At 43.6% G+C, this 26,701-nt stretch overlaps 1 protein-coding gene across 1 annotated transcript in view; it reads right to left on the bottom strand.

Moving 5' to 3' along the window:
- Positions 1 to 7,117: 7,117 nt before the first annotated feature.
- PPP1R14A (protein phosphatase 1 regulatory inhibitor subunit 14A) overlaps positions 7,118 to 26,701 on the bottom strand; it is a 52,617-nt gene continuing 33,033 nt past the window's right edge. The window contains exon 4 of the mRNA XM_069746788.1: positions 7,118 to 13,217. Coding sequence (XP_069602889.1) covers positions 13,107 to 13,217 — 111 coding nt within the window. The 3' untranslated portion in view covers positions 7,118 to 13,106. The remainder of the gene's footprint in view (positions 13,218 to 26,701) is intronic.

Raw genomic sequence — 26,701 nt, 5'->3', positions numbered from 1 at the left:
TTATCTAATGTACTGAATGGAGCAGCCAGGACCGGACGTGAATATTCATTGTAATAGCGGCTCGCCAGAAGAAAGAAGATCTGAGAAGTGTTCATGTGTTTTTTTTTTCTTAGGTTTACAGCATTTGTTGCAGTTTTTTATGTATTTTTCTAAGCAACTGGAAAACTTTTTTTCTGCCAGTCATGGAGGTTCTGTAATGTGTCGGACCCTGGTGTTCTTAGGACCCATCATAAATAATAATTCTGAGAGCCCAAACTGGACCCACGGGGCAGATCATCAAGACGGTCTTACAGGTGTTTGTGAATCACCCCTAAATCGGGGGTCTCCCTCCTCCAATCATTCTTACTTTCAAAGAAACATGAAGTTCTGAATGATGGTCGCAATCAATATTGTATATGATGACGTGTGTGCCCCTTTTGAAGTTTATAGCTCCCTACATGCCCCCCTTATAAAGTAATAACACCCGAGTGACCCCTTATAGAGTAATAACGCCCGAATGACCCCCTTATAGAGTAATAATAGACGTGTGACCCCTATACAACTACTTCTGCCCCCTTTAAAGTAGTAATGTTGACCAGAGTGCCCCCCAATAAAATAAAAATGATATGGATACCCCCTTACAAAATAGTAATGGTCTTAGTGCCAGCTATAAAGTAATAGTGTCCCTTCAATAACCATTAAATACCAATAGTGACCCTGAAAAGGTCGACGCGACGTCAGTGCTGCAAACAATAAAAGACGCCAGGAGCAGTGGTGGAGACTCAGTGCCGGACCCGGGGAGGGTGAGTAATGCACAGTTTGCTTCTTTTCTTTTTTTTTTTAACAACTTCAGTATCCCTTTAAAAGTAAGTAGAGCTCCTGAAAAGGTCTCCCGGTTTTGGAAAACCCTTATCCCCTTGCTACAGATTGTTTTTTAAAAACAAACTATACTTTACTCATCCTCCCCACCAGGTCTCCACACCGCCCACGGTGTCTGTCATTGTCTGCAGCGCTGATGTCACGTCAACGGTGCTGCAGCCAGTCAGAGAGTTCAGTGGCGCTGCACAAGTTAATGGCATGATCCATCCAGAGCCACTGAGCTCAGTGATTGTCTGCAGCGCTATCGACAGGACGCCAGTGCCGACAATAATAAACCCCGGGAGCAGTGGCAGAGACTCAACACTTTACCCGGGAAGGGCGGGTAAGGCGCCATTTTCTTTTTTAAATCAAAATTTTAAAAAACCCTTTTAGTGCCATCTTTACACGTAATAATTATTCCAGGAATCAAGTAATATTATCCTGAGTGCCCCTGTAGCACGTAATAATGCCCCTGTGAGCCCCCTGTAGCACGTAATAATATCCCTGTGAGCCCCCTGTAGCACGTAATAATGCCCCCAGTGGACACTGATACTGATCGGGAGCCAGTAGTTGTGAACTTCTGCCCTATAAATGGTTTCAAAGTCACCGCCAAATAAAGTTTTCTTTTGCAGAACTTTTGGGGAACTCTTGTATTAGGACACACAGAGGTGCGGCTTTTGTGCTTTTTCATGAAAATAGTGGTAAGTAAGTAACTACCGTATGTTCTTAACATGGACTATCACCAGTTACTGATTCAGGTGTAGGGTACAGGCTCAAGGTGCTTTTGTTTTCTTCTTGGGTTTTCACTGCTGAAGATGAGATCTGTAGTCACCCCGAGGTCTGCATCCACAGCACTCCAACATCCACGGCACCCACAGCATCTACAGCACCCGCAGCATCCACAGCACCCACAGCATTCACAGTACCTACAGCACCCACAGCATATACAGCACCCACAGCATCCACAGTACCTGCAGCATCCACAGCATCTACAGCAGCATCTACAGCACTCGCAGCATCTACAGCACCCGCAGCATCCACAGCATCTACAGCACCCGCAGCATCCACAGCACCCACAGCATTCACAGTACCTACAGCATCCACAGCACCCACAGCATATACAGCACCCACAGCATCCACAGTACCTGCAGCATCCACAGCATCTACAGCACTCGCAGCATCTACAGCACCCGCAGTATCCACAGCACCCGCAGCATCCACAGCATCTACAGCACCCGCAGCATCCACAGCACCCACAGCATCTACAGCATCTACAGCACCCGCAGCATCCACAGCATCTACAGCACCCACAGCATCTACAACACCCACAGCATCTACAACACCTGCAGCATTCACAGCATCTACAGCACCCACAGCATCCACAGTACCCACAGCATCTACAGCATCTACAGCACCCGCAGCATCCACAGCATCTACAGCACCCACAGCATCTACAACACCCACAGCATCTACAACACCCACAGCATCTACAGCACACACAGCATCTACAACACCCACAGCATCTACAGCACACTCAGCATCCACAGCATCTACAGCACCCACAGCATCTACAACACCCACAGCATCTACAACATCCGCAGCATCCACAGCATCTACAGCACCCACAGCATCTACAACACCCACAGCATCTACAGCACCCGCAGCATCCACAGCACCCACAGCATCTACAGCACCCGCAGCATCCACAGCATCTACGGCACCCACAGCATCTACAACACCCACAGCATCTACAGCACACACAGCATCCACAGCATCTACAGCACCCACAGCATCTACAACACCCACAGAATCTACAGCACACGCAGCATCCACAGCATCTACAGCACCCACAACATCTACAGCACCCGCAGCATCCACAGCACCCGCAGCATCCACAGCACCCACAACATCTACAGCACCCGCAGCATCCACAGCACCAGCAGCATCTACAACACCCGCAGCATCCACAGCATCCACAGCAACCAAAGCACCCGCAGCATCCACAGCACCCACAGCATCTACAGCAGCATCTACAGCATCTACAGCACCCGCAGCATCTACAGCACCCGCAGCATCTACAATACCCGCAGCATCCACAGCATCTACAGCAGCATGTACAGCACCCACAGCATCTACAATACCCGCAGCATCCACAACCCCCAGCACCCACAGACGACACATGATGTTTGCCTCAAACAAACACAAGATGTTTATGTTTATGAAGGAATGTTTCTTGTCAGACTGGTCCTGAGGCTTCTAGAGCCGGCGCGGGCTGTCACTGATCGAGGCCACATGTCGATGGCTGGATGCAGAACAATGACACATTGACAATGGGCTCCAGAGTGGGGGGAACAGGACAATGGTGACCATCCCCACGGGGCACAGGAGGAGAGAGGAATAGGAAACTGGCTTCTGATCTCAAATTCACAATTCATTCCTCGTAATTGCTTCCTAATGTGATTACTCGCACGATGCTCCGTGACTGCTTATTACGGTGTCAAATATCAGCACAGTACAGATTATTCCATCAGATGGCTTTAATAAAAGCCACAAAATAATGAAAAAGATACAAATGTTTGTTGTCATTTCAGACAACTTAATCTCATTTGATGGATAATGTGATAGACAGTCTGCAAATCGCTTTATTTATTGATTATGGTATGTTGTCTTACCCCCAAAAAGTGCAAAATAGGCTGTGAAGTGAAGGAATGGAAGTTCCAGTTCCTGTAGTGCTGACAGACCATTGCTAAAGAGAAACCAACAGCTCAAAAATAAAATTGGCTGATTAGGAAAAGAGGCAAAGGTACCAACTGCACCAAAAGCAGCTCTAACTTGTGGGGGATGGGGGCAGCAAGATTATGTCATTTTACAGGCTTTGTGTAAAAGGACAGAGCTGCTTTGACTTTTAACCCTATAATGCTTTTTGTGTACAGCAATGTTCTCAGTATTATTTTGCATTTATTCCGCCAACACTACAACTATACACACCATTACTATATTACACTGGCTTATGCAGGGGCTTTCTGACATTGAGGATACATCTATATGACTCTCTGTTCATTGACAAAGGGGCCGGTGGAGATATATATACTGAATATGTCATTGTACAGGAGGAGGAGGTGAGCTGTGACATCACCTATTGTGAATGGTGGATCCTGTGTTATCTATTATATATAGATATATTATCAGTCATTGTACAGGAGGAGGAGGTGAGCTGTGACATCACCTATTGTGAATGGTGGATCCTGTGTTATCTACTGTATATAGAGGTGTTATCAGTCATTGTACAGGAGGAGGAGGGGAGCTGTGACATATATTGTGAATGATGGATCCTGTGTTATCTACTGTATATAGAGGTGTTATCAGTCATTGTACAGGAGGAGGAGGTGAACTGTGACATCACCTATTGTGAATGGTGAATCCTGTGTTATCTACTGTATATAGAGGTGTTATCAGTCATTGTACAGGAGGAGGAGGTGAGCTGTGACATCACCTATTGTGAATGGTGGATCCTGTGTTATCTACTGTATATAGAGGTGTTATCAGTCATTTTACAGGAGGAGGAGGTGAGCTGTGAGATCACCTATTGTGAATGGTGGATCCTATGTTATCTACTGTATACGGAGGTGTTATCAGTCATTGTATAGGAGGAGGTGAGCTGTGATATCACCTATTGTGAATGGTGGATCCTGTGTTATCTACTGTATATAGAGGTGTTATCAGTCATTGTACAGGAGGAGGAGGGGAGCTGTGACATCACCTATTGTGAATGGTGGATCCTATGTTATCTACTGTATACGGAGGTGTTATCAGTCATTGTATAGGAGGAGGAGGTGAGCTGTGACATATATTGTGAATGATGGATCCTGTGTTATCTACTGTATATAGATGTATTATCAGTCATTGTACAGGAAGAGGAGGTGAGCTGTGATATCACCTATTGTGAATGGAGGATCCTGTGTTATCTACTGTATATAGATGTATTATTTATCAGTCATTGTACAGGAAGAGGAGGTGAGCTGTGATATCATCTACTGGGAATAGTGGATCCTGTTATCTACTGTATATAGAGGCGTTATCAGTCATTGTACAGGAGGAGGTGAGCTGTGACATCATCTATTGTGAATGGTGGATCCTGTGTTATCTACTGTATATAGAGGTGTCATCAGTCATTGTACAGGAGGAGGTGAGCTGTGATATCACATATTTTGAATAGTGGATCCTGTTATCTACTGTATATAGATGGGTTGCATTTCAGTGTAACCTTGTCTGTGGATAATTGAGACTGTTGAAAAATCTGCAGTACATAAGGAAGTATGAGTTTAGCATTTGGCTTAGTGGCCATTGTTAACATTGCAAGATTTCAGATTATTTTTGTAATGCTATATGTATTGATAATTGAAAAAAAGATTATACTTTTTTTAAATACATTTGACATTAAAAAAAAACTAATTTAAATAATAGGTCATTTTCTCTTTTTGAAGAATGAACTGTGTATTTTTTCCGATCACTCTGTAGAATTGAAGTCTCATCTTTCTGCTTACTTACTTAGTCTTACACTTTCTGGAGGAAGTTCCGATCCTACATTCATATCATGTCATTGCCAAATATGGTCACCTCTGTGGAGCCATCTACAGGATCATTAATTACAGGCCTATCCCCAGGGCTGATCACCGCCATAAATCTCTAAGTAATCTGTCTGATCCTCACTGAAAACAGAGGAGACCCCTAGTCAGGGGAATGGAAGAAAATTAGGAAAGTTATCCATTAAGTTTTTTGTAAATACCCAACTAATGACTGAACTCCGATGTCAGAGTCTGGTGGTTGCGCTACTGTCCATCTGGCTTTTCTATACCTGTATGCGGTAAAATCTTTTTCTCCCCCTAGTGGTTGATGACAGCAATGAAAATTTCACCATTTAATCAATTAAAGGATTTGGACATATATTTCTTTTAATTAATTGCATTTACTTTAAGCTGAAACTTTTTTTTTTTTTGTTATTGCATTTCATTAAAAATGTTGCATTGTTTTCCTTCTATAGCCCGTGTCATATAAATTTCAGGCTGCATAATGAGTTCATTGAAAATCCACCAGTGAGCGCATTCTGACGGAAGAGTTTACAACACTTAGCTTCCTTTTTCTGAGCTTTTATAACCACAAAGCTGAGTTCGACTTTTATTTGGCCATAAATGAGCTTGGAAGAATGAAGAAAAGTGTTATAAACTCTCTGAGCTCGCTGACGGATTCTCAGTTGACCCATACTCAAGTCAGCAGAATAGTAGAGACTCATATAATGCAGAGGCTATAAAAGGTGTAAATGTTAATTTCAAAAAAGATTTTCAGTCAAATACGAGTATTTAAGTGAGAAAAAAAACCTTAAAGGTGTCCATATCCTTTAACAATCACCACATTACCATCTATCTACCCACGACTAGCTTCGTAAGTCCATTAGTAAATTTATCAGTAATCGACTGACAGTTCTAAATTCTTTTAGTTATAATTTTTACAATTTTTGTAAACTGGTTTCTTATTTATTTCTATGTCATGTAGTTAATACCTGCAGGCAGGATCTGAAAAATGCCAGATATTTTTGATGCACAAATGATGCACATTAAAGGGGTATTCTCAAGTTTGAAAGCTATCCCCTATCCGTGGTATAAGGAATAACTTCCCGACAGCTGTGGGTCCGACCACTCTGGCCCCCACTGATCTCAAGACTGGAGAACTTCAGATTGGTGGTTGACCTTGTGCGCTGGCGTTCCATTCATTTCCATTGAGACCTCCGGAAATAGCCGAGTGCTGCCGTTGACTGTTCTTCCGCACTCCCAGTAGAATGAATGCGTATGATCCATCTCACTAAATGAACAGTGCACGCTGTGAGGGAGCACGTAGGCGTGTGACCGTAACTATGTGATTTGCATACATGCTGTTACATGCAGACTAGTCGTGAACAGCCTCGCCCTGAGCAAAACCGGGCACGTCTAGTCGGAATGTGGCTAGTAGTAAGCAAGTCGCATATTTGTTGTTAAATTATTGCCTGTTCCTGGTGCTGAAGAATGTGCGCACTGCATGCTCTCAGGAATGTGAGGATCCCTAAGTCTGCAGACTTGAACCTCCAAGCTTGGACAACCCCTTTAAGGCTATATGGAGAAAATATAGAAACCTTTTGAGTTCATCCACGCTGCTCACATACACAGATTATCATCCGCTGCGTACTGACAATTTTGGCATAATCTTAATGTAAACCTTTCAAGAGTTCCATTACAGCAGACCACGAACATAAAGTAAAACATTTTATTAACATTGAATTAACGGCACGGCATCCATGTAAATGCTTATATTAAAAGGATAACAAACGTGTATAAATAGGCTTATGCATGCTCCAATATTACATCAGGTTACTAGCCAGCAGTAGAAAATTGTGTGAGCTGAGAAATGGGTCGAAGAGTTTAGAACCTACCAGATTCTGGAAAATTTACTGGGTTCTATTGAAATATACAAGCAGTGCTACTATATGAACTTTTTAAAGAATTCCATCTGTTAGAGTGGAAAGTGGCGAAAAGAGCCTCTCTCATGTGGAGGACCCAAAAGTGTAATACCTTATGCTACCTGTGGTGGCACTGTTGGGGAATTCAACACTTGCTTTCAGGTTCCCATACATTCTATACATGACCATCCCAGATACCACCACCCAAACAGCTGTTGATCAGCTTTATAATCAGGATTCATTCTTACTAATGTGCACCTGACGTTTGTTGGTGATCTCTGGTTGATATTCAGGATTGTTATTATAATTTATTGATCTTTGGGTCTTTTTCTTTATATAAAACCCTGTTTTTTTCTCTACAAAATCGTTAATTTTTTTGTCCTAAATTCATAGCAATCGGTTCCCTCTATTCAAACATCTATAAAACGGGTTCAGTCCAAATTCTTAAGACAATTTTATAAATATTTAAAAAACCTGTTGAAACCTGTTTTAAATTTCTATGAAAAAAAAGCAAGTGTGTTATCTGCTGCCTATAAGTATACCTGATGGCTCCTCCAATGGTGTGCAGAAGAATATTATGGCCTGAGGCCCCCATACACTTTAGATAGCTGTCGGCCAAACAGTTGTTCGACCATCATCGATCTTCCCCATGCACAGGAACGTTGGACTTGGCCAAGCACGCCAGTGTTCGCTATAAGAAGCCTCCACCAGACTCATCTGTCCTCCACCTCAAGACTCCTCTGGTGAAAACTTATCTTCTGGAGGACAAAAGGATTAACCACTGGATTTCCAACAGGTCGGATCGTCTCTCCTCCAACATCATCTGTCGGGAAGAGTGAGGCTCTCATACACATTAGACTGTAGGCCAATTCCACCGATGATGGAGGGTTCGGTTAGCTTTAGTCTAATTTTTATGGTGGCCTTTGGACTATGTTCACACTGTCTGCAGTGCGTGTTCAAGCATACGTGCCATTAAAACTCCCAACTTATATGTTACTAGCTGAAGAGCCTGGCATTGCCTGGGCATAGTAAATATCTGTGGTTAGTTATAGCACCTCACATCTCTTATTTTCCCATCATGCCTCTCATTTTCACCCTAACACCTCTCATTTTCTCCCTTATACCTCTCATTTTCCTCCTCACTCCTCTTATTTTCCCCCTCACTCCTGTCATTTTCCCCTAACACTTGTCATTTCGACCTCACATCTGTCATTTTCTGATCACTCCACTATTTTCCCTCACTCCTCTCATTTTGCACTCACACCTTTTCATTTTCACCTCACACCCCTCATTTTCACCTCAGTATATACATGTTTGTCATCTCCCTTATATAAAGTATACACCTGTATGTCTTCTCTTGTATATAGTTTATACCTGTATGTCATCTCCCCTGTAAATAGCATATACCTGCTGTATGTCATCTCCTCCTGTATATTGTACATACCCATGTGTCATCTCCCCCTGTATATAGTATATACCTGTATGTCATCTTTTCTGTATATACTATATACCTGTATGTCATCTCCTCCTATATATACTATATACCTGTATGTCATCTCCTGTATATAGTATATACCTGTATGTCATCTCCCCTGTATGTAGTATATATCTGCTGTATGTCATCTCCTCCTCTATATGCCTATGTGTCATCTCCTCTTTTATATAGTATATACTTGTATGTCATCTCCTCCTGTATATAGTATATACGTGTGTCATCTCCTCCTGTATATAGTATGTACCTGTAAGTTATCTCCTGTATATAGTATATACCTGTGTATCATCTGCTCCTGTATATAGTATATACCTGTGTCATCTCCTCCTGTATATAGTATATACCTGTATGTCATCTCCTCCTGTATATAGTATATACCTGTGTGTCATCTCCACTGTATATACCTGTGTGTCATCGCCCCTGTATATATATGTACCTGTATGTCATCTCCCCTGTATATAGTATATACCAGGTTGTCATCTCCTCCTGTATATAGTATATACCAGTATGTCATCTCCTCCTGTATATAGTATATACCTGTGTGTCATGTCCTCCTGTATATAGTATATACCTGTATGTCATCTCCTGTATATAGTATATACCTGTGTGTCATCTCCCCTGTATATAGTATATATGTGTGTCATCTCCTCCTGTATATAGTATATACCTGTGTCTCATCTCCTCCTGTATGTAGTATGTACCTGTGTGTCATCTCCTCCTATATATAGTATATACCTGTATGTCATCTCCTCCTGTATATAGTATATACGTGTGTCATCTCCTCCTGTATATAGTATATACATGTGTGTCATCTGCTCCTGTATATAGTATATACCTGTGTGTCATCTTCTCCTGTATATAGTATATACCTGTGTGTCATCTCCTCCTGTATATAGTATATACCTGTGTGTCATCTCCTCCTGTTTATAGTATATACCTGTGTGGCATCTCTCCTGTATATAGTATATATCTGTGTGTCATCTCCTCCTATATTAGACGGCGTTCACATGTTATTTGTAAGCTAAATTGGCAGCCTGATAAATTCCCAGCCAACAGGAAGCCCTCCCCCCTGGCAGTATATATTAGCTCACACATACACATAATAGACAGCTCATGTGACTGACAGCTGCCGTATTTCCTATATGGTACATTTGTTGCTCTTGTGGTTTGCTTATTAATCCGATTTTTATTTTTGAAGGATAATACCAGACTTGTGTGTGTTTTAGGGCGAGTTTCATGTGTCAAATTGTGTGTGTTGATTTGCGTGTGGCGACATGCATGTAGCGAATTTTGTGAGATGAGTTTTGTGTGGTGACATGCGTGTAGCAACTTTTTGTGTGTCGAGTTGCATGTGACAGGTTAGTGTAGCAAGTTGTGTGCAGCAAGATTTGCGCATGGCGAGTTTTGGGCGTGGCGAGTTTTATGTGTGGTGCCTTTTGAGTATGTGCAAGTTTTGTGTGAGGCAACTTTTGCATGTGTTGCAACTTTTGTGTATGTGGCAATTTTTCCGCGTGTGCAATTTTTCCACCTGTGGCGAGTTTTCCATGAGGTGAGTTTTGCACGTGTGACAAGTTTTGCATGAGCCTAGTTTTGCATGTGGTGAGTTTTGCGCGTGGTGAGTTTTGAGCGGCGACTTTTGTGTTTCGACTTTTATGTGGCGAGGTTGGTGTATGTGTGGTGAAATGTGTCCTGAGGGTGGTATATGTGTTCAAGCACGTGGTAGTGTGTGGCGCCTTTTGTGTTTGTGTTCATATCCCCGTGTGTGGTGAGTATCCCATGTCGGGGCCCCACCTTAGCGACTGTACGGTATATACTCTTTGGCACCATCGCTCCCACTCATTAAGTCCCCCTTGTTGACATCTGGCAGCTGTCAATTTGCCTCCAACACTTTTCCTTTAACTTTTTCCCCATTATGTAGATAGGGGCAAAAATTGTTTGGTGAATTGGAACGCGCGTGGTTAAAATTTCGCCTCACAACATAGCCTATGACGCTCTTGGGGTCCAGATGTGTGACTGTGCAAAATTTTGTGGCTGTAGCTGCGACGGTGCAGATGCCAATCCCGGACATACATACATACATACATACACACATTCAGCTTTATATATTAGATGGGACCTATAATGGTATTTAAAAAATTGTCTTTTTGGGCTTCATCAAGCTTGCATTTGACAGTACACCTCTTTTTACTGTATAGATGAACACAATTGATTGTACTTTTCTATACAGAAGCTTCCCAAAAAAGAAAAGTGTATACCATGTAGTATAACAATTTTTTTTTTAACATGGATGACCATAGAAGAAATGGAATGCTTAAGAGGAAATGTCACTTGCTCAATAAAATGAGTTCAATACCTTGTAGTAATCTCTGAGTTCCAAACATTCTGCTGCTTTTTCCATTATGCGCTGCGTTGCTCCATTTCAGAGATATTCACATTTGTTACTTTTGAAGCGCAGTATGTGAAATTCCTGCTTGTAGTTCAACTGGGCGTTCCTTTTGAGTCATCTCTGAGGATGTGCGCTTTCATCCATACCACAACAATAACAGCTCGGCAGCATCTGAGAATGTGAGAGCTGTAAATGACAGCAAGTGCATGACATACAAAGCCATCCACAACCTGTCTCCTCCGTATATCTGTGACCTCGTCTCCCGGTACTTACCTACCCGCAACCTCCGATCCTCACAAGATCTCCTTCTCTGCTCCCCTCTTATCTCTTCTTCCCACAATCGCATACAAGATTTCTCCCGTGCTTCCCCCCTACTCTGGAACTCTCTATTACAACATATCAGACTCTCACCTATCATTGAAACCTTCAAAAAGAACTTGAAGACCCACCTCTTCCGGTAAGCCTACAACCTGCAGTAACCACCGATCGACCAAACCACTGCACAACCAGCTCTACCCTCACCTATTGTATCCTCACCCATCCCTTGTAGATTGTGAGCCATCGCGGGCAGGGTCCTCTCTCCTCCTGTACCAGTTGTGACTTGTATTGTTCAGGAATGTTGTACTTGTTTTTATTATGTATACCCCTCCTCACATGTAAAGCGGCATGGAATGAATGGCGCTATTACAAAAAATAATAAGTGAGAGGGAGGGGTGAAAGAGCATGAAAAGGAAAGTCTGTGAAGAAACTCCCAGTTGAACTACAAGCAGAGATTTCACATACTGCGCCCCAGAGGAAGCAAATGTGAATATCTCTGCAATGGAGCGACGCAGCGCAAAACGGAAAAGAGCAGCAGAATCAGGGAAGTTCAGGCATTTTTTACAAGGCATTTGCCTCAATGTTTTTAACAAGTGGGAGTACAGCTTTAAATGCAAGTAGCCCGAGCGAGCCAGACACACAAGGGAAACGTTGGCCAAACCACCAGTAATGGTAGAAGTGACCTATGGTCTCATGTGTTAAAGCCAATTATTCCTCCTTCCATAGTAAAATATGGATGTTTACGGTTGAGTCGGCATTAGAAGCTGTCTGCCGAATAACAGTTTGGCTGGCAACTATCTCAAGTGTACGGCTACCTTTCCAAATTACCATGATTGCTGAAGATGAGAAGCATGGGTTAGGACCTCTATGACATGTTCCTGTAGCACAACACAACACCCATTAAATAGTTGTCCAGTTGTGGTGGCAACAGAGATACCTTACTGATGGGCCAAGATGGATCACCTGAGCGGTTCAAGAAAAGCATTTGTGGGTCAAGCTCAGTCAGTTTTTGGGGCTGCACCAACTAGCATAGCGCTAATTAGGTACCTAAAAACTGTCCTAAAATAATGAGTCTGGTGATCATGTGCCAGAACTTATGTACAAGAAATGAACTGCAACTTTTTTGAATGTTTTTGAAAAAGGAAACTACCGTCTTGAGACATGAATAATGTCCCCACATCTTGTGAAGTCTTCTGCACAGTCTATAAAGAGAAGTAACACTTGAGAATATATTGAACACTTCACACATGATACGTATATGAACGGTTTCCATTCATGATCAGAATGATGGTTTCTAAATAGCAAAATTTTGTAATAGGCATAATGCGCTTTCTGGGACAATGGCTAATGTAGAAGAAGATGGTGTGCTGGCATCGTATCGTAGGCGTCAGGTCTGTGACATGGTGCTTTTTTGGAATAATGAGTGGTGAAGATGTGTGACACACCAATGTGGACCTATCACCAGGTGCCTCCTGATCAGCGCTTTCATAGTCATTTTGTCTTTTCATCCATCCAGCCTGAACTTGTTGGGTTTTCTTGTGCTTGTTGACCTCCTTCCCTCTCTATAGGTTGAGAATATTTGCAGGTCATGCATGTTCCATAATCTCCTCTTCATTGCTGATCTCCAGACCATTCTTCCTTATGAGAGTTTGTTTCTGAAGTCCCTTTAACTTGAACAGAATATCTCGAATAAATGCCTAGAAAACAGCGAACAAGATTTATGTTTATGATCAGCAAGTCAGAGGTATATTTTATAGCAAACAATTTAACCCCTTCCCGACCCATGACGCCACGTAGGCGTCATGAAAGTCGGTGCCATTCCGACCCATGACGCCTATGCGGCGTCATGGAAAGATCGCGTCCCTGCAGATCGGGTGAAAGGGTTAACTCCCATTTCACCCGATCTGCAGGGACAGGGGGAGTGGTAGTTTAGCCCAGGGGGGGTGGCTTCACCCCCTCGTGGCTACGATCGCTCTGATTGGCTGTTGAAAGTGAAACTGCCAATCAGAGCGATTTGTAATATTTCACCCATTATAACGGGTGAAATATTACAATCCAGCCATGGCCGATGCTGAAATATCATCGGCCATGGCTGGAAATACTAATGTGCCCCCACCCCACCCCTCCGATCGCCCCCCCAGCCCTCCGATCTGGCCGGTACACTGCTCCGGCTCCCCTCCGTCCAGTGCTCCGCTCCCCCCCGTGCTCGTGTCCGCTCCCCCCGTGCTCCAATCACCCCCCCGTGCTCCAATCACCCCCCCTGCACTCCGATCCACCCCCCCCCGTGCTCCGTTCCACCCCCCCGTGCTCCATTCCAGCCCCCCCGTGCTCCGTTACACGCCCCCCGCGCTCCGTTCCACCCCTCCCGCGCTCCGATTCCCCCCCCCGTGCTCCGATCCCCTCCCCCGTGGTCCCCCCCCACCCTATCATACTTACCGATCCAGCCGTTGTCCCGTCCGTCTTCTCCCGGGCGCCGCCATCTTCCAAAATGGCGGGCGCATGCGCAGTGCGCCCGCCGAATCTGCCGGCCGGCAGATTCGTTCCAAAGTGCATTTTGATCACTGAGATATAATCTATCTCAGTGATCAAAATAAAAAAAATAATAAATGACCCCCCCCCCCCCCTTTGTCACCCCCATAGGTAGGGACAATAAAAAAATAAAGAAATTTTTTTTTTTCCACTAATGTTAGAATAGGGTTAGGGTTAGGGGTAGGGCTAGGGTTAGGGGTAGGGTTAGGGTTAGGGTTAGGGGTAGGGTTAGGGCTAGGGTTAGGGTTAGGGGTAGGGTTAGGGTTAGGGGTAGGGTTAGGGTTAGGGTTTCGGTATGTGCACACGTATTCTGGTCCTCTGCGGATTTTTCCGCTGCGGATTTGATAAATCCGCAGTGCTAAACCGCTGCGGATTTATGGCGGATTTACCGCGTTTTTTTCTGCGCATTTCACTGCGGTTTTACAATTGCGATTTTCTATTGGAGCAGTTGTAAAACCGCTGCGGAATCCGCACAAAGAAGTGACATGCTGCGGAATGTAAACCGCTGCGTTTCCGTGCAGTTTTTCTGCAGCATGTGTACAGCGATTTTTGTTTCCCATAGGTTTACATTGAACTGTACACTCATGGGAAACTGCTGCGGATCCGCAGCGTTTTCCGCAGCGTGTGCACATACCTTTAGAATTAGGCTATGTGCACACGGTGCGGATTTGGCTGCGGATTCGCAGCAGTGTTCCATCAGGTTTACAGTACCATGTAAACATATGGAAAGCCAAATCCGCTGTGCCCATGGTGCGGAAAATACCGCGCGGGAACGCTGCGTTGTATTTTCCGCAGCATGTCAATTCTTTGTGCGGATTCCGCAGCGTTTTACACCTGTTCCTCAATAGGAATCCGCAGGTGAAATCCGCACAAAAAACACTGGAAATCCGCGGAAAATCCGCAGGTAAAACGCAGTGCCTTTTACCCGCAGATTTTTCAAAAATGGTGCGGAAATATCTCACACGAATCCGCAACGTGGGCACATAGCCTTAGGGTTAGGGTTGGAATTAGGGTTGTGGTTAGGGTTAGGGGTGTGTTGGGGTTAGTGTTGGGGTTAGGGGTGTGTTGGGGTTAGGGTTGTGATTAGGATTATGGCTACAGTTGGGATTAGGGTTAGGGGTGTGTTGGGGTTAGTGTTGGAGGTAGAATTGAGGGGTTACCACTGTTTAGGCACATCAGGGGTCTCCAAACGCAACATGGCGCCACCATTGATTCCAGCCAATCTCGTATTCAAAAAGTCAAATGGTGCTCCCTCACTTCCGAGCCCTGACGTGTGCCCAAACAGTGGTTTACCCCCACATATGGGGTACCAGCATACTCAGGACAAACTGCGCAACAATTACTGGGGTCCAATTTCTCCTGTTACCCTTGTGAATCTAAAAAAATGCTTGCTAAAACATAATTTTTGAGGATAGAAAAATGATTTTTTATTTTCACGGCTCTGCGTTGTAAACGTCTGTGAAGCACTTGGGGGTTCAAAGTGCTCACCACATATCTAGATAAGTTCCTTGGGGGGTCTAGTTTCTAAAATGGGGTCACTTGTGGGGGGTTTCTACTGTTTAGGCACACCAGAGGCTCTGCAAACGCAACGTGACACCCGCAGACCATTCCATCAAAGTCTGCATTTCAAAAGTCACTACTTCCCTTCTGAGCCCCGACGTGTGCCCAAACAGTGGTTTACCCCCACATATGGGGTATCAGCGTACTCAGGAGAAACTGGACAACAACTTTTGGGGTCCAATTTCTCCTGTAACCCTTGGGAAAATAAAAAATTCTGGGCTAAATAATTATTTTTGAGGAAAGAAAACGTATTTATTATTTTCACGGCTCTGCATTATAAACTTCTATGAAGCACTTGGGGGTTCAAAGTGCTCACCACACATCTAGATAAGTTCCTTTCAGGGTCTAGTTTCCAAAATGGGGTCACTTGTGGGGGGTTTCTACTGTTTAGGCACATCAGGGGCTCTGCAAACGCAACGTGACGCCCGCAGAGCATTCCATCAAAGTCTGCATTTCAAAACGTCACTACTTCAATTCCAAGCCCCGGCATGTGCCCAAACAGTAGTTTACCCCCACATATGGGGTATCACCGTACTCAGGAGAAACTGGACAACAAATATTGGGGTCAAATTTCTCCTGTTACCCTTGGGAAAATTAAAAAATTCTGGGCTAAATAATTGTTTTTGAGGAAAGAAAACGTATTTATTATTTTCACGGCTCTGCATTATAAACTTCTATTAAGCACTTGGGGGTTCAAAGTGCTCACCACACATCTAGATAAGTTCCTTTGGGGGTCTAGTTTCCAAAATGGGGTCACTTGTGGGGGGTTTCTACTGTTAAGCCACATCAGGGGCTCTGCAAACGCAACGTGACGCCCACAGAGCATTCCATCAAAGTCTGCATTTCAAAACGTCACTACTTCACTTCCGAGCCCCGGCATGTGCCCAAACAGTGATTTACCCCCACATATGGGGTATCAGCGTACTCAGGAGAAACTGGACAACAACTTTTGGGGTCAAATTTCTCCTGTTACCCTTGGGAAAATAAAAAATTGCAGGCTAAAAGATCATTTTTGAGAAAATAATTTTTTTTTTTATTTTCATGGCTCTGCGTTATAAACTTCTGTGAAGCACTTGGGGGTTCAAAGTCCTCACCACACATCTAGATTAGTTCCTTTGGGGGTCTAGTTTCTAAAATGGTGTCATTTCTGGGGGATCTCCAATGTTTAGGCACACAGGGGCTCTCCAAACGTGACATGGTGTCCGCTAATGATTGGAGCTAATTTTCCATTTAAAAAGCCAAATGGCGTGCCATCCCTTCCGAGCCCTGCCGTGCGCCCAAACAGTGGTTTACCCCCACATATGGGGTATCAGCGTACTCAGGACAAACTGGACAACAATATTTGGGGTCCAATTTCTCCTATTATCCTTGGCAAAATAGGAAATTCCAGGCTAAAAAATCATTTTTGAGGAAAGAAAAATTATTTTTTATTTTCATGGCTCTGCGTTATAAACTTCTGTGAAGCACCTGGGGGTTTAAAGTGCTCAATATGCATCTAGATAAGTTCCTTGGGGGGTCTAGTTTCCAAAATGGGGTCACTTGTGCGGGAGCTCCAATGTTTAGGCACACAGGGGCTCTCCAAACGCGACATGGTGTCCGCTAACAATTGGAGCTAATTTTCCATTCAAAAAGTCAAATGGCGCGCCTTCTCTTCCGAGCCCTGCCGAGTGCCCAAACAGTGGTTTACCCCCACATATGAGGTATCGGCGTACTCGGGAGAAATTGCCCAACAAATTTTATGATCCATTTTATCCTACTGCCCATGTGAAAATGAAAAAACTGAGGCGAAAAGAATTTTTTTGTGAAAAAAAATTACTTTTTCATTTTTACAGATCAATTTGTGAAGCACCTGAGGGTTTAAAGTGCTCACTAGGCATCTAAATTAGTTCCTTGGGGGGTCTAGTTTCCAAAATGGGGTCACTTGTGGGGGAGCGCCAATGTTTAGGCACACAGGAGCTATCCAAACGCGACATGGTGTCCGCTAACGATGGAAATAATTTTTCATTCAAAAAGTCAAATGGCGCTCCTTCCCTTCCGAGCCTTACCATGTGCCCAAACAGTGGTTTACCTCCACATGTGAGGTATTGGTGTACTCAGGAGAAATTGCCCAACACATTTTAGGATCCATTTTATCCTGTTGCCCATGTGAAAATGAAAAAATTGAGGCTAAAAGAATTTTTTTGTGAAAAAAAAGTACTTTTTCTTTTTTACGGATCAATTTGTGAAGCACCTGGGGGTTCAAAGTGCTCACTATGCATCTAGATAAGTTCCTTGGGGCGTCTAGTTTCCAAAATGGGGTCACTTGTGGGGGAGCTCCAATTTTTAGGCACACGGGGGCTCTCCAAACGTGACATGGTGTCCGCTAAAGAGTGGAGCCAATTTTTGATTCAAAAAGTCAAATGGCGCTCCTTCCCTTCCAAGCCCTGCCGTGCGCCAAAACAGTGGTTTACCCCCACATATGAGGTATCAGCGTACTCAGGACAAATTGGACAACAACTTTCGTGGTTCAGTTTCTCCTTTTACCATTGGGAAAATAAAAAAATTGTTGCTAAAAGATAATTTTTGTGACTAAAAAGTTAAATGTTCATTTTTTCCTTCCATGTTGCTTCTGCTGCTGTGAAGCACCTGAAGGGTTAATAAACTTCTTGAATGTGGTTTTGAGTACCTTGAGGGGTGCAGTTTTTAGAATGGTGTCACTTTTGGGTATTTTCAGCCATATAGACCCCTCAAACTGACTTCAAATGTGAGGTGGTCCCTAAAAAAAATGGTTTTGTAAATTTCGTTGTAAAAATGACAAATCGCTGGTCGAATTTTAACCCTTATAACTTCCTAACAAAAAAAAATTTTGTTTCCAAAATTGTGCTGATGTAAAGTAAACATGTGGGAAATGTTATTTATTAACTATTTTGTGTCACATATCTCTCTGGTTTAACAGAATAAAAATTCAAAATGTGAAAATTGCGAAATTTTCAAAATTTTCGCCAAATTTCCGTGTTTATCACAAATAAATGCAGAATTTATTGACCTAAATTTACCACTAACATGAAGCCCAATATGTCACGAAAAAACAATCTCAGAACCGCTAGGATCCGTTGAAGCGTTCCTGAGTTATTACCTCATAAAGGGACACTGGTCAGAATTGCAAAAAACGGCAAGGTCTTTAAGGTCAAAATAGGCTGGGTCTTGAAGGGGTTAATAGAGGAACCAATTAACCCCCTTAGGATGTAGCTGTTTGGGGCTTTTTTAGAGCCATACCTAGGTTTTGGTGAGATTGTATCTATCTATCTAAATTTACAAAAGAAAGAAATGGTTAAAAGGAAGAGTCAACACATTTATACACATAAGAAAGTCAGAGGTGCCACCGAAATCTGACGGTTTTGCCAACTTTTTTCCTCTCTTATGTGTATGGGCACTTTTGGACCTTTTAATACCACTAAAAAAAAGTTCATCGGCTGCAACTGATCATTTTAAACTTTAGCTATTTTCGTTGTGTCAGTTTTGGAGCTAGGGATGGAATATGGTTGGGATTAGATATACAACTATAACCTCTGATATCTGAACAACTTAGTTGTTAGCCAAAAGCTGAGTAGTATTTGGAAAATCTCTCCATGCATGCTGAGAAAAAAATGACCATACGAAATTGGAGGTATAGGAAGGTACAGTAAAGGGTCTGTGGAAACCCCATTACGGTTCCATACAAAACGTGACTCTACAGTGGCTCTTGAAACAATCTCTAACTATTTAAAGCAAAAACAATATATAAAAATCAGCATTAATCACATGATTCTTCTTTCAAAGAATTTGGCCTATGTGCGGGAAATCACCACAATTTATATTTACCAACTTCCTCATTGTGAGCAATGTAGGTATGACAATTCTTACAAAATCTCTGACATTCTGGTGTCATTGTTTATAGGGGCACCCAGATGACACTGTAGATAACACTCTTTTGCCATTGTTTATGTGGACTCCCTTCTGACACTATAGCGGACACTATGCTGGCACTGTTTATGGGGGCATTCAGCAGACACTAGTATGGACACTCTCCTGACAATTGTGTATGGGAGCCCCGGGCTGATGCTATAGTGGGACAAAACTACTTTACATAATTACTTCGATAAAGATATGGTCCCACAAGGGTTGCGGATAAAAAAGATTCCGACAACTACTTATTTTGAGCAATTTGTGGATGAATGGAATTAGAAGCGTTTAGGCTCAATCAACTATCACCAAACTTGAAGACAGTATCATGTCCAGAAAGAAAAATAAATTTAAGTGGGACATGAACGATTATATGTCAAACCAAGTGTATGAGAGAGGCAGATGAGTGGAACCGTTCATACTCCTAAATCTATACTGAACCTCCACCATTCATGCCGAGAATCAGCGTCCAAAGCTCATGTTACCTTCATCTCCTCTGAATTTGATTCCTTTGATTCAACCTTCCAGAACTCTGATTCTAATGAATCTCATCATAATTCATCTTACTATCGCAACCACAAAACTCCAAAGTGTGGCGTGATGGCAGGAAGCACAGGAAGCATGTCAGGAATGATGACCCGCCACAGAAACATGACTTAATTCACGATTCTGCCAAAAGTGTACTAAACTGATCATCTGTAGCTCTTTTGTTCGGATTTAATTTTGCTCCAGACTGCAACTTTAAATTATTTTCCACCTTATTGGATATAAACCAATTCTTCTGCAATCTTACATTCAGGAGACATTTTTGGTCCCAGGATGATTTAGCTCATGTTCCATGATTTTCGTGAAAAACAATCTATTCTTACTTTACAAGAACTACAAATGATGATCATGCTATTATACCTACCAACCTGATTAGTAGGTTTCTCCCCAAAAACCCAAATTTGTATCCATTACAATGTATGGTAGAATGTATGGATAGGTTTCAGGAAACAGTTGAGAGAGAACCTAAGATATTAGATGTTTCTGTACAGTCTAATCCGAAATCTATGAATTTGTTTCCTTCAGAATTTAAATCAGTAGAGTACCTGAAGAATATGGCAAATATGGCAAATATCATCAGCAAAATGTCAGATAAGGAGTAGGAGTAGTGGTCGTGATGGACTCCGAGGTTTATCATGGATTTGTTTTACGTGACACCTCCACCTATATCAAATTACCACATAATCCCACTACTCAATTTCAAAATTAAACCAACCTACTTATTTAAGAGGGTTATACATTGGGGGATCTCAGTGAGAAACAAAAGGATTACCAATTGGTGGAACACCCCACTGGTCTAATTATCTTACATGCTCTCCTGAAACTTCACAAATCCACCAATCCTACTATTTTGGGGATTGGTTTGGTAAAGGAACATCTGAGTGAATGGCTGGATACAGCGCTTCAACTATTGTCGCAGAGAACACCGGGTTTCCTAAAAGACTCTTGTGATATTTTGGAACACTTCTCTGAGAACATATGGTCTGATAACGTCTTATGACTCAGCTATGTCTTTATTTCATTATATATACGTTTATTCCCCATGATGTTCCAATTATGGCTCTTGAATTCCAGGTGTCACATAACAGTGATCTTTCCACTGATCTCCAGAATTACATCATACACGTCACCCATTTTCTCATGACACACAATTTTTTTTACCTTTGATCATTCTTATTAATTACAATACAAAGATGTGTCGATGGGGGCCAAATACTCCCCGTACTTCGCCAACCTTGTGATTGGAATTTATGAGATGACTTTTTAGAATTCTATTATTCTTATTTGGTATGGCAGATATATAGACGATCTCCTCTTTATATGGGGGGGAGGAGGTTGTGTATCTTCCATACCTGCTTTCATTGAGTACATCAACAGTAACAACTATAACCTTAAATTCACATACAAATTTCATAGTACTCAAATGGCCTTCTTGGATTTGCATTTGATAGATCTACGAGGCAAAATTATTTCTATGTTCACGCACATTAAATCCATTACAGGCAATACGATATTATATGCCCGCAGTAGCCATCCACAACACTCTATTAGATCTGTACCTATTGGGGAATTTACCAGGGTTAAAAGGAATTGCAGTAGCCAAGAAAAGCTGGACAAGGAACTAGGGTATGGGATCTCGTCATAGACTGAAACAAAGGGGATATCCCCCGTAGGAACTAAATAGGGCCTACAATATTGTTCAGAACAAAAGCAGGCAAGGATTATTAAATAAAAAATCTAACGATTTGAAATCAACCACTAAAAATACTTTATCTTTTCAATAAAGCCCACAATTTAATCAAGTAAAACATGTCATTTCAAAGCTATTGCCCATTTTATATGAAGACCCCCACCCTGTTTTTCATCCATGAGCCAGGATGGTCTATTGTGGCAAAATGAACAATCACAATTCCTTTTTCTCTGTCTTTGGCATTGAAAGAGTCAAGAAGTCAAGAGACCTATCAGGGGGGAGATAACAGGAAACGCTTACTTACCAGGGATCTACAATCTAGGCCCTCGCGTCCCTGATGGTCTGAACGTGCGCAGAGAACTTATGTCCCACTATTGCTGGATGACGGGACAGGTCAGCTGCTTGATTTAATCTTATCTGTTCTCTGATGTTGTTAAGTTGTGAGTGTATAATTTTGTTCCCATTGTTGTTATTAGGGATAAAGAGCTATGTTATTCTAATTAGACCCATGCGATTAGATCGCACATGCCACATACCATGTGACTTCATTATTTCACCTGTTTGTAATTACACTCCCCTATGTGACCATCTCAGCAGTTCTGACAATGGACACCGCAGTGCGTCTGAAACGCGTCACCCCATGTCCGTCATATATTTGACTTCTCCCATTATGGAAATTGTATTTTAATCAAGTTTCTCAATAAAAGAACCATTTTAATTGGAGCTGGATACATTCCCTTTTTTCTCTGCTGTAACGTCAGGTCAGGACGAACTTTCCGTGCTCCTGCACACTGAGCCCAAATGGGTGAGCTGGCTTTTTTCTACATATTTTCTGCTATACTAGTATATCTGCTGCCATTGTTTTCGGAGCACATGTCTGATATCATTTTTAGGGGACACTCTCCTGCCATTGTTTATGGGGGCACATGTATGATATAATTTATAGGGGACAATCTGTTGGTATTGTTTATGGGGCACATGCCTGATATCACTTATAGGGGACAATCTGTTGGTATTGGTTATGGGGGCACATGCCCAATATCATTTATAGGGGACACTCTGCTGCCATTGTTTATAGGGGCACATGCCTGATATCATTTATAGGGGACACTCTGCTGCCATTGTTTATTGGGCACCTTTCTGACACTATAGTCAACACTCTGATGGCATTGTTAATGGGGGCACACTGCTGATACCATTTATAGGGGACACTGCTGCCATTGTTTATGGGGCACATGCCTGATATCATTTATAGGGGACACTCTGCTGCCATTGTTTATGGGGCACATGCCTGATATCATTTATAGGGGACACTCTGCTGCCATTGTTTATGGGGGCACATGCCTGATATTTATAGGGGACACTCTGCTGCCATTGTTTATTGGGCACCTTTCTGACACTATAGTCAACACTCGGATGGCATTGTTAATGGGGGCACACTGCTGATACCATTTATAGGGCACACTGCTGCCATTGTTTATGGGGCACATGCCTGATATCATTTATAAGGGACACTCTATTGCAATTGTTTATGGGGGCACATGCCTGATACTATTAATAGGGGACACTCTGCTGGCATTGGCTATGAGGGCACGTGCCTGATATCCTTTATAGGGAACACTCTGCTGCCATTGTTTATGGGGTCACATGCCTGATATAATTTATAGGGGACACTCTGCTGCCATGGTTTACGGGGCACGTGGCTGATATCATTTATAGGGGACACTCTGCTGGCATTGTTTATGGGGCCAAGTACCTGATATCATTTATAGGGGACACTCTGCTGCCATTGTTTATCGGGACACCTGCCTGATATTTATAGGGGACACTCTGCTGCCATTGTTTGCGGGGCACGTGCCTGATATCATTTATAGGGGACACTTTGCTGCCATTGTTTGCGGGGCACGTGCCTGATATCATTTATAGGGGACACTCTGCTGCCATTGTTTATGGGGGCACATGTATGATATCATTTATAGGGGACACTTTGCTGCCATTGTTTGCGGGGCATGTGCCTGATATAATTTATAGGGGACACTCTGCTGCCATTGTTTATGGGGGCACCCTTCTGACACTACAGTGAATACTCTGACGGCATTGTTAATGGGGGCACACTGCTGATACCATTTATAGGGGACTCTCTGTTGACGCTGTTAATTACAGTTGCCAAATCCCCCAGAACATCTGGAGAATCCTGAAATCCTGGAAAAATTGGAAAATTCTTGTCCGTCACCAAAATCTATAGCAGAGGTTCCAGAAGGTTCCTTTGATGTGTGAGGCTAGGACACGTCTTCGTAACATGGAGTCTCAGAACTGAATCACCCATGATGGAAATTGGCTAGAAAGCAAAAGAGAGAGCCTGGTTTGGGCAAACATTTTTAGCAATGCTATACTGATAACTCCTCTAGGAAAGATCTTGGCAAAGGACATTTTAATAAAGGTGCTCATGGGGTAGAGACATAGAGACACCAGTACCATCAGGCCGCGACCCTGATGTAGATTCGCATTTGGTGCCTAGGAGCCCCCATAATATTATCAGATCTCTTCTGCTTGTGAATGGAGATTCTGACAAGAACATTTTACTAGGAAATCTCAGATAGTGCACTTTCCTAGCAGGAATAGATGCGATTTCCTTTGGTGACCCAAATTCTGCTGACGGGGTCGGGTTGTGATGTCCTGCTCCTACGAGCACACCCTTAACAGGAAAAGGTTTATGCTCGGGGTTCAGGGAGTCAATTTATCAATGGCAGGCAGAGGAAACTGCCTAGACATATAATAGAACGCAGACGCATTTCGCGGACAAACGTTAAACCATTACTGTGGAATCTGACGAGCTGGTAATCCGTGCTTCACCTCACACAGAACAAGGCACGGACTGTTCATTGCCCACATGTAAACACGCACCCTACATTCCTCATAACCTACAGCTCCATCTTTAAGAAGAATGGTCAACATCCGGTGACAATGAAGATCAATGATTAATGGAAGGCTACAAAATAGTTAGTAAGTTAGTAAGGCCGAAAAAAGACATTTGTCCATCCAGTTCAGCCTATATTCCATCATAATAAATCCCCAGATCTACGTCCTTCTACAGAACCTAATAATTGTATGATACAATATTGTTCTGCTCCAGGAAGACATCCAGGCCTCTCTTGAACCCCTCGACTGAGTTCGCCATCACCACCTCCTCAGGCAAGCAATTCCAGATTCTCACTGCCCTAACAGTAAAGAATCCTCTTCTATGTTGGTGGAAAAACCTACTCTCCTCCAGACGCAAAGAATGTCCCCTTGTGCCCGTCACCTTCCTTGGTATAAACAGATCCTCAGCGAGATATTTGTATTGTCCCCTTGTATACTTATACATGGTTATTAGATCGCCCCTCAGTCGTCTTTTTTCTAGACTAAATAATCCTAATTTCGCTAATCTATCTAGGTATTGTAGTTCTCCCATCCCCTTTATTAATTTTGTTGCCCTCCTTTGTACTCTCTCTAGTTCCATTATATCCTTCCTGAGCACCGGTGCCCAAAACTGGACACAGTACTCCATGTGCGGTCTAACTAGGGATTTGTACAGAGGCAGTATAATGCTCTCATCATGTGTATCCAGACCTCTTTTAACCCCTTCCCGACCTTTGACGCCACGTAGGCGTCATGAAAGTCGGTGCCATTCCGACCCATGACACCTATGCGGCGTCATGGAAAGATCGCGTCCCTGCAGATCGGGTGAAAGGGTTAACTCCCATTTCACCCGATCTGCAGGGACAGGGGGAGTGGTAGTTTAGCCCAGGGGGGGTGGCTTCACCCCTTAGTGGCTACGATCGCTCTGATTGGCTGTTGAAAGTGAAACTGCCAATCAGAGCGATTTGTAATATTTCACCCATTATAACGGGTGAAATATTACAATCCAGCCATGGCCGATGCTGAAATATCATCGGCCATGGCTGGAAATACTAGTGTGCCCCCACCCCACCCCTCCGATCGCCCCCCCAGCCCTCCGATCTGGCCGGTACACTGCTCCGGCTCCCCTCCGTCCAGTGCTCCGCTCCCCCCCGTGCTCTTGTCCGCTCCCCCCGTGCTCCAATCACCCCCCCGTGCTCCAATCACCCCCCCTGCACTCCGATCCACCCCCCCGGTGCTCCGTTCCACCCCCCCGTGCTCCATTCCAGCCCCCCCGTGCTCCGTTCCACGCCCCCCGTGCTCCGTTCCACCCCTCCCGCACTCCGATTCCCCCCCCGTGCTCCGATCCCCCCCCCCCGTGGTCTCCCCCCACCCCATCATACTTACCGATCCAGCCGGGGTCCCGTCCGTCTTCTCCCTGGGCGCCGCCATCTTCCAAAATGGCGGGCGCATGCGCAGTGCGCCCGCCGAATCTGCCGGCCGGCAGATTCGTTCCAAAGTGCATTTTGATCACTGAGATATAATCTATCTCAGTGATCAAAATAAAAAAAATAATAAATGACCCCCCCCCCCTTTGTCACCCCCATAGGTAGGGACAATAAAAAAATAAAGAAATTTTTTTTTTTCCACTAATGTTAGAATAGGGTTAGGGTTAGGGGTAGGGTTAGGGGTAGGGTTAGGGGTAGGGTTAGGGTTAGGGGTAGGGTTAGGGCTAGGGTTAGGGTTAGGGCTAGGGGTAGGGTTAGGGCTAGGGGTAGGGGTAGGGGTAGGGTTAGGGCTAGGGGTAGGGGTAGGGTTAGGGTTAGGGCTAGGGTTAGGATTTCGGTATGTGCACACGTATTCTGGTCCTCTGCGGATTTTTCCGCTGCGGATTTGATAAATCCGCAGTGCTAAACCGCTGCGGATTTATGGCGGATTTACAGCGGTTTTTCTGCGCATTTCACTGCGGTTTTACAACTGCGATTTTCTATTTGAGCAGTTGTAAAACCACTGCGGAATCCGCACAAAGAAGTGACATGCTGCGGAATGTAAACCGCT

This window comes from Ranitomeya imitator, chromosome 2 (genome assembly GCF_032444005.1).
Source record: "Ranitomeya imitator isolate aRanImi1 chromosome 2, aRanImi1.pri, whole genome shotgun sequence".
Classification (NCBI taxonomy): Eukaryota; Metazoa; Chordata; class Amphibia; order Anura; family Dendrobatidae; genus Ranitomeya; species Ranitomeya imitator.
Note: the sequence above shows the minus strand (reverse complement) of the source record. Positions and strands in the feature narration are given on the sequence as shown.